Source organism: Microtus ochrogaster, unplaced genomic scaffold (genome assembly GCF_000317375.1).
Source record: "Microtus ochrogaster isolate Prairie Vole_2 unplaced genomic scaffold, MicOch1.0 UNK12, whole genome shotgun sequence".
NCBI lineage: Eukaryota > Metazoa > Chordata > Mammalia > Rodentia > Cricetidae > Microtus > Microtus ochrogaster.
The window spans coordinates 5,764,818-5,774,194 of NW_004949110.1; the positions used below are offsets into that span (position 1 = coordinate 5,764,818).

General features: G+C 41.1%; 1 protein-coding gene across 2 annotated transcripts in view; it reads right to left on the bottom strand.

Annotated features, from left to right (window-relative positions):
- The window catches only part of Pls1 (plastin 1), a 98,438-nt gene that overhangs the window by 40,554 nt on the left and 48,507 nt on the right, over positions 1 to 9,377 (bottom strand). Inside the window, exon 2 of one of the 2 annotated variants that reach the window (XM_013353574.2) lies at positions 2,872 to 2,976. In XM_013353574.2, coding sequence (XP_013209028.1) covers positions 2,872 to 2,941 — 70 coding nt within the window. In that variant the 5' untranslated portion in view covers positions 2,942 to 2,976. Of the gene's footprint in view, positions 1 to 2,871; positions 3,015 to 9,377 lie in introns of those variants that run through there. The other variant, XM_026789021.1, reaches the window with a different exon arrangement.

Consider the following 9,377-nt stretch of genomic DNA (forward strand, 5'->3'; position numbering starts at 1 on the left):
TGTGGAGTACACCCAGAACAGACTGCAGTACAACCCTGTGAGTCCATATGTGGAGTACACCCAGAACAGACAGTGGGACTGCAACAGGTATCTATCTGTTCACCTGTTTTCATAGAAATGTGATTCAAAATAACCAGAAACCCAGCTGGCTATCAATGAAAGCACGGGCAAACAAAATGCTGTTGTTTACCCACACAATAGATTATGATCAGGGCTTTAAAAGGAAGGCAGCTGCGACACATGCTGCCTCATAAAAGCCTCATTTCATGCTAAGTGACAGCAGTTGCAAGCCACAGACACGGGACGATTCTATTTACACATGGTAGAGACAGAAAGAAGAGTGCGGCAGGATGGGGACTCCTGGGAAGGGACGGTGGTGCTGAATAATCTGAAGGTACTTCATCCCACCAGCCTGTACACTCACGGCGGCCAAAATGCTCGGCTGTGTTTCAACCCACTTTTAAAAAGAAAATGGGACGATCAGCTATTTTTAACTTTCCACTTTCCCTAGTGACCTCAAAATCCTCCTTCCAGTAGGGCTGCAGATGTAGTTGTTTGTGCTTGCTGGGCTCCTGAATCACTGTTTATCTTGTAAGGTGTCAGTGAGGACATATTCTGTGGGAGTGAACGGTTCCCTCGCAGAGCAAACTCTCCCGCTGTCAAAGCTACTCCATCAGTGGATTGTCTACTCAAAATACCATTAATTAAATATTGCAAGATCATGTTTCCATGAGTCAGAAAGATTAAAGTTGGCATCCTCGACAAAGAAAACAGATTACTAAGTCACTGTAGTGAGACCCAGGAAGGGTCTCTTTCATTAAAAGGCTCCTGTAAAATGTCTACAATGCCAAACGAGCAGATCCATTTATTACTTGGTTTTGGATGCCCAAAAGAAGAAAGAACATTTAATAACTGCCCAATTCTTGGCTTGAAAAAAAAAATGCCAAGCACCACAGACAATACTGTAAAACGTTTATTGCTAATAGCTTTCTACAAATCAGGCCATACGCATGCAATGCTCCAGTGACCAATAGGAGTGCCTGCCCTTCCATCTCCAGGTATAAGAGGAGGGTACAGAGATTTCCTTAGTAAATGGGCAGCGTGGGGGGGGGGGTGAGGAGAGTAGTAGGGGAGTGGGGAGGGGAGAATTGGAGAGGGAGAAGAACATGAGGGATTGGGAAGATTGAGTTGGGTAAAGGACAGAGAGGGAGAGAGAGATTTGAAAAACGGAGTCATTGTGGGGTTAGTAGGAAAACAGGCTCTAGGGAAACTCCCAGGAGACCACAGGATGATCCCAGGTAAGAATCTAAGCAATAGTGGAGAGGGTACCTAAACTACCCTTCCCCTGTAATCAGATTAATGGCTACTTTAATTGTCATCATAGAACCTTCATCCAGTAACTGATGGAAGCAGATGCAAAGACTCACAGCTAAGCACCAGGCCAAACTCCTGGAGTCCAGTCATAGAGAGGGAGGAGTAATATTATGGGCAAAGGGGCCAAGACCATGATGGGGATACCCACAGAAACAGCTGATTCAAGCTAGTGGGAGCTCACTGACGCTGGAACCAGTATAAGACTGAAGTAGGCCCTCTGAACGTGGGTGACATTTGTGTGGTATGGGCAGTTTGTGGGGCCACTAGCAGTGGAACCAGTATTTATCCCTAGTGCATGATCTGGCTCTTTGGAGCTCACTCCCTATGGAGGGATACCTTGTTCAGCCTAAAAACAAGGGGGGAGGACCTTGGTCCTGCCTCAAGTGATGTGAGAGATTTTGTTGACTCCCCAAGGGAGGCTTCACCCTCTCTGAGGAGTGGTTGGGGTGGGAGAAGGTGGGAGAAGTGGGAGGATGGGAGGGAGAGGGAACTGGGATTGGTATGTAAAATAAAATTGTTTTAAAAATAAATAAAAAAAGAAAGAAAATTGGGGGGGGGGAGTGCTTATTTACACACCAATGATGCACGAATCCCTTTCTGAAGGCAAGCTAAACTATATTTCTAACAATTATTATTATTATTAATCTCTAAGGTTCGCCCTACATGAATTTTAGCCATTGTTTGGAAGGCTGGTAAGAAATCCAAGAGTGGACCACCATTGATCATGAGATCCCTGCTCCACACCTGACCTGTTTTCCACCAGTGCTTTCTTACCCAAGAAGTCTGCTGAGGACAGGGAAAAAACACTGAGCTCATCTTTCACAAGGTTCACTGTCTACACACACGCATTTACAAATGAGAGAGAGAGAGAGAGAGAGAGAGAGAGAGAGAGAGAGAGAGAGAGAGAGAGAGAGTCGTGCTTTTAGAAGGGAGAAGTAGGAAGCTGCTAAGCTAACGATGTCAAAGACAAAACACAGGATGGTTTCAGGGAGCAAAGAAGAAAAAGGAGACACTCGGGCTTTGAAAACCACACTGAGATTTTTAAGAATTGTGCAGGGAAGGACACGAGACCTCCAGCAGCCTTTAAAATGTACTTCCGAATGTTCTACATTGAGGTAGAAAGTACTGTAATCAGCAACAAAGGCATGAAAGCGGAGTTCAGCTTATACACAAGGAAGTGTTTCTGTATTTTCCTTTCTGTGAAGAGGACACCAGTGGACAGTGTATTCAGTTACACTGTCGTTCATTAACCTGCATTATCCTCTGTGCAGTAATGACCAAGAACTAAAGTCCAATTCACCTAGAAATGCAAGCTTGTCTTTAGCTATCTTTCAGAAAGAATGCCGTGAAACCCTGATTTAAAAAAGAGAAAAAGGAAAGGAAAGGAATGCCCTTGAGGAGAGCTGAGTGGCAGTCCAAGTCAAAGGTGCGACCCCATCCCTGAAGTCTGGCAGCAAATAGAACCAGAACACCATAGTTAAGCTTCCTGGAACTTACCTATTTTATTAAATGCTTCCTGTAGCTCCTCAAGCTCCTCCCGAGAAATAGTGGTGGTACTGTTTTCCATCTTTAGACAAGAAAGGCTACTTCAGGTCTTTCTATCTAGAAAGAACATATTACAAAGAGAATATTAGCTCTCGGGAAACATTTGGCTAAGGCATGTAAGGCATGGAGGCAGCACAGCCTCTGCAAGAAGGGCTGGCTGACAAGAAACAAACAGTAGAGTCTCCTGGTGACACTTTTAGCGTGGGCCAGGAAACAACAACAGACTTGGTATTGGGGGCGGGGTGGGGATGAGCCTTGTTTTTCACACCCCATAAACCTTCTCAACAGTCTATATAATTTCCATTTATATTTCATCTGACGATTTCAGTTTGAGGAAAGCATAGCACTTGCAAGTATAAAGGATGAAGAAAGTAAAACTTAACGACATTTATAATAGCCACGAAGAGGGTTAGAGTCTGCTCATGCAGAGATGAATTTATGGTTGAAACATTCATCTTCAGAGTAATCCAACCATAGCCATATTCTTCCCCCTTCCCTGTGAAAGGTCAGTCCAGGTTAGTGGAGCCCTTCTCAGACTAGGGAAAACAAACTAAAAAGGGGAAAAATATGCAAAATTAAGCTGTAAGAAAGTAAGAAGTGGGCTCGGTGGTTAAGAGTATTTGCTGGCCTTGCAGAGGCCCCCGGTTCAGTTCTCAGTGCTCATACTGGGTGGCTCACACCTGGAACTAGAGTTCCAAGGGATCTAACGCTCTCTTTTGGCTTCTGAAAGCACTGCATACATATGGTTCACATACAAATAAGCATGACACACATAAAAAATAAAAATAACGAAAAAAGATGGTGTTAATTGTATAAAGTACACAGAGAAATTTTAAATTACACTCATCTTACTATCCAGAATATCTTAATATCTTACTATCCTAATATCTTTTTCATCTTTTCTTAGATCCACTTTCTAAACACCTCTGTGTAGGGGAGTGGTAAAATGTGAGCAATTGTCATATTTAGTATTAATGCATTACTAGTTGCTTTCTTGTTATTTAGCAATAAACATTTAATGACACATATTACTATCCCATAATTTATTTGGGGGAATTCCCTCATTGCAGAATATTTACATGGCTTCCAATTCTTACACACAATGCCTCAACGTATATCCTTATTCATATCCATGTTTATTTCTATACAATAAAAATCGAAACATGCAATTTACTTACATGTTTAAAACTTCTTTTTAAAAAAAGATGTATATATACATGTCTATTCAGTGTTCTGCCTGCATATACGCCTTCAAGCCAAAAGAGGACACCAGATCTAATTAGAGATGTTTGTGAGCCACCATGTGATTGCTGGAATTGAACTCATGACCTCTGGAAGAGCAGCCAGTGCTCTTAACCATTGAGCCACCTCTCCAGCCCATGTTTAAGACTTCTGATATATAACAGTTCAACATTTATGTTTTATTTGTTCTTGAGACTAGGTCTTACTATGTAGCCCAGGCTAGCTTGTGCCACCTCTTGCTAACTGTTGAGATTATGAGCATACACCACCATACCCAGAACAACAACATTTTTCAATGACTTAATCATTTTTATATTCAGCATAGAAGATGAATAAAAATAATATTGGGCTCCTCTCATGTATACATAGTTACATAAGACAGTTAATATGTACCACAAAAAATAAGCAAACACTTGCACCTTATAAGACAATAGGAACTGAAGGTCAGTGGGAAACCCTGTTTCATATTTTTATACTTATATATAAGTTCACTTATACGAGCTTCAATATTCCCAGATTTTCAGAAAATCATACCAATTATAAAAATAATTTATTCACTGAAATTTACCACTGGCAATTTAATATATCGAATCATATGAAACACTCAAAAGTGCTATGATCTAAAACAGTGCCTGCTTCAGCAGCACATGTACTAGGACTGGAACGCAACACATGTTCTAGGACTGGGATGCAACACGTGTACTAGAACTGGAACGCAGCACATGTCCTAGGACTGAAATGGTGTGCACACCAACTTGTCTATAATCTTTGATATACTTCTCAACAGAAGAATCTCAAATGGCTGAGAGACACTTAAAAAACTGTTCAACATCCTTAGCCACCAGGGAAATATAAATCAATAGGACTCTGAGATTCCATCTTACATCTGTCAGAATGGCTAAGATCAAAATCACTGATGACAATTTATGCTGGAGAGGATGTGGAGTGAGGGGAACACTCTTCCACTGCTGGTGAAAGTGCAAACCTGTACAGCTACTTTGGAAATCATATGGCGGTTTCTCACAAAACTAGGAATCAATTTACCTCAAGAACCAGCCAGACCACACTTGGACATATACCCAAAAGGTGTTCAATCATACCACAAGGACACTTACTCAACTATGTTCATAGCAGCTTTATTTGTAATATCCAGAACCTGGAAACAACCGAGATGTCTCTCAACTAAAGAATGGATAAAGAAAATGTGGTACATATATACAATGGAGTATTATTCAGCGGTAAAAAACAATGGCATCAGGAAATTTGAAGGCAAATGAATGGAACCAGAAAAGATCATAAGGGTCAAGGTCATCATAAGGGAACCCACAGAAACAACTAACCTGAGCTCATAGGAGCTCATAGACTTGGACCAACAGCGAGGGAGCCTACGTGGACCAGACCTCGGCCCTCTACATATATGTGACTTGATCTACTTGTGGGACTCCTCGTAGTGGAAGCAGCGCCTGTCCCTAAGGCTTCCACTGGCTTTCAGGAACTTATTTGTTTGCCTTTCCCAGCCTTAATACATAGGGAGGAGCTCAGTCCTGTACAACTTGATATGCCATGCTTTGTTGACACCCATGGGAAGTCTGCCCCTTTCTGAACAGAAACAGGAGGAGTGGATGAGGGAGCAAGAAGGGAATGGGAAGGGAGACAGGAGGGGGAACTGCGGTCGGGGTGTAAAATAAATTTAAAAAATTTAATAAAAAAATAAAACTATAAATACTCTCAGTAAAAATATTAAGACACCCCCCCAAATTCCAAAGATCAGTGGGGGAGAAGAAAAAGATATAACTGAGCCATCCTATGCACTCAAGAGTTCCTTATATCTTAGCATTAGGTATTCATTTTAGAAATTTTTCTACAGTTACAACTTTTTTTCTTATTGAGACAGATCCTCACTGTGTAGCCCTAACTGTCCTAGAACTCACTATGTAAACCAGTTGGACTTGAACTCAGAGACCCACCTGCCTCTGCCTCCTAAATGCTGGGGTTAAAGGTGTGCACCACCATGCCTGGAAGCTGTGACTCTTTATAGACACAGCTATTTTGTGTTGAGAGAAATTAATTACCAGGACCTCTAAGCATAACTTGCTAGTTTTTCAAAATGCTATTCCCGTGGTGGTGGTGGCTGTGAATCTCCGTGGTCTTGTCTTATTCAAAATCATCTCTATCACTTTCCCTTATCTACATTTTTAAAGGCTGCAGATTACTGTGCTGAGGACTTGGCATTTGAACTGGTAAATATAAAGCTGGGGACCAATGCTTTGCCACACCTATTTTATTTTATGTAATTTGTTAATAATATATAATCATTTTATTTTCCAATAATCAAGCAAAACATTTGCATGTAATGTACTGAAAATCATTTTGCCCATATATTATTCTTATTCTTTTTTCCATTATACCTGATAAGTATAAAAGATGTTGTTTTAAGTCTTTTAGTATTTAAATGAAACAAACAAAAATACAGAATGATCTGGAGTGTGGAAGGGAAGACAGGGTCTCCCGGTTTAGGCCCTGCTGATCTCAAAATTCTCCTGTCTCTGCCCTAGGATTGCAGTTGGGCATGTCTAGAAGCAGCTGAAGATATAGTGCTTTGCAATATTAGTTAAAGATGTGTGACATTCTTTTATGCTGTGGAATATCTGTTTAATGATGGAAAGATTGTTGTATTCTTTTATGTTGCATTTGCTTAACTCTGTAAAGCTGTGTTACTTTGCCTGTCTAAAACATCTGATTGGTCTAATAAAGAGATGAATGGCCAATAGGTAGGCAGGAGACATAGGCAGGGATGGCAGACAGAGAGAATAAATAAGAGAAGGAGAAGAGGAGGAGGAAGAAAAGGGGGAGAGGAAGATATCAGGGGCCAGTCGTTCAGCCACAGAGGAAGAAGGAAAGAAAGGTATATAAAATAGAGAAAGGTAAAGCCCAGAGGCAAAAGGCAGATGGGATAATTTAAGAAAAACTGGCTAGAAACAAGCCAAGCTAAGGCCAGGTATTCCTAAGGAAGAATAAGCCTCCGTGTATTTATTTGGGAACTGGGTGGAGGGCCCCCAAAGAGTAAAGCAAAACAAACAAAATCTCAACTACATATCCTCCTTTGTACATGCACATACGCATATGTGTTCCAATTTACAGGTTTGTGTGTGTGATTATGTGTACTTCTGCACATGGAGGCCAGAGATCAATACTGCATGTCTCTCCACCTTAGTTTAAAACTCACTCATTTAGTCACACTCGTTGACAGCAATCCCTAAAGACCTTCCTGCCTCTCTCCATCCCTCCAGAACAAGGATCACAGATGCTCACCCTGGACCTGGCATCTTCTGCTAGAGAGCAGAACTTAGGCCCTCACTCCTGCATGGAAAGTGCTTTACCAATCAGACTTACTTATTTCTGTATTGTACGTATATGAATGCTCTGTCTGCACATAGGCCTGCAAGCCAGAAGAGGGCACAGGATTCCACCAGAGATGAGTGCTGGAAACTGAACTCGGGACCTCTGAAAGAGCAGCCAGTGCTCTTAACCTCTAGAGCCATCTCTCCAGCCCTCTTTAAGACACTTCAGTGACTTATGAAACTGAAATTCAAATCCAAGTTTTAATTTCCTAACTTACCGTCGTTACCACTTAATGTTCATTAAATGCCAGTAAAACAATCATTATTTAGGAAAAATAAAAGATAGGAGCTGGATGGGAGGTCCTTGGACTCCCCACAGGGCAGGGAACCCTGACTGCTCTTCGGGGTGATGAGAGAGGGGGAGTTGACTGGGGGAGGGGGAGGGAAATGGGAGGTAATGGCGGGAAGAGACAGAAATCTTTAATAAATAAATAAATTTAAAAAAAAGATAGGAACTGCTCCTCAAGAGGAAATGTGTATGGAAATGCCATAACTGGGTCTGGAAAGGTGGCTGGGCAGTTAAGAACCCTGGCTGCTCTTCCAGAGGCCCCACGTTCAATTCCCATGCAGTAGTAAAGAAACTTTCTTTTCATTATAAAACATGTTCTGTTGTTCCCTTTTAGAACATAAGCCTTCTAGCCTGTGTAAATCACTGAAACACAGAGAAGGTAGCTATGGCAAGACAGTGCATAAAATGTGGTGAGCACTGGTAGCCTGAATGCACTTTTCTAAATGTGGATAATGACAATATGGTATATAAACTTATTGCCTGTATGTTAGGGTTTTAAAGAACACTGCTATTTCTTTAGAACACAAAAAAATTGATTAAAACACTAAATATATACACCGTAAATGCATTATCTTCCTGGCTTTGTGTGTGTTCTTATTTAATCTCACCACTCCATGGTACAGTTCCTGTCTCTGTTCTGACACCTTAGAAAGTCATGGCATGAAGATAAATGAAATCATGACATTTGCGGGAAAATGAATGGAGCCAGAAATTACTAAAACAAGTGAAATAAGCCAGAGTCAGAAAGAAAAATACCATGCTTTCTCTCACAAGCACATCTTATATTTTCATTTTAAATATGCATATAAATGTGAGAAGTTATTAAAGTAGAAAGGGGATCATTAGAGGAGAAAAAAGAATTGTTAAGGCAGCCAGGAGGCTAACAGAGCGCATGCGACATGAAATCAGAACAGGGGCTATGAAGAGAAGGCGACTAGGGCACGAGTGGGCAGACGGAGGAGGACCAATGAGAAAGTGTGTGTGGAAATGCCATAACTGGGTCTGGAAAGGTGGCTCGGCAGTTAAGAACCCTGGCTGCTCTTCCAGAGGCCCCACGTTCAATTCCCAGCACCCACATGGCAGTCTGAGTTCCAGTACCAGGGGATCTGACACCTTCACACAGACATGCACACCAACGCATATAAAATAAAAAATAAATAAACCATTTTAAAATTAGAAATGAAAATGATTTTAAGAAAATGCCACAATTAAGCATACTAAATTGCATGCTAATTTAAAGATGAAATACTTTTACAAAACAAAGAAGAACCAGATATAAAGTTGTCCGAAATAAAAATTCCTTTAGAATAAAGCTAAAAGAGAAAAGAAAAAAGGTGTGATCAAAGTAGTTGTCAGTCTCCCACCCTCCATGGCAGAACCCACTGTCACTGCACACAGGCCTCCCTAGCGAAACAGGATAGCAACAACCACATAAGTATACAATTGTAAAATAACTACACAATAATTTGTATTATATATTCTGTTCTTGTGAAATGAGAACCTGCACCTTTTTTTTTTTTTTTTTG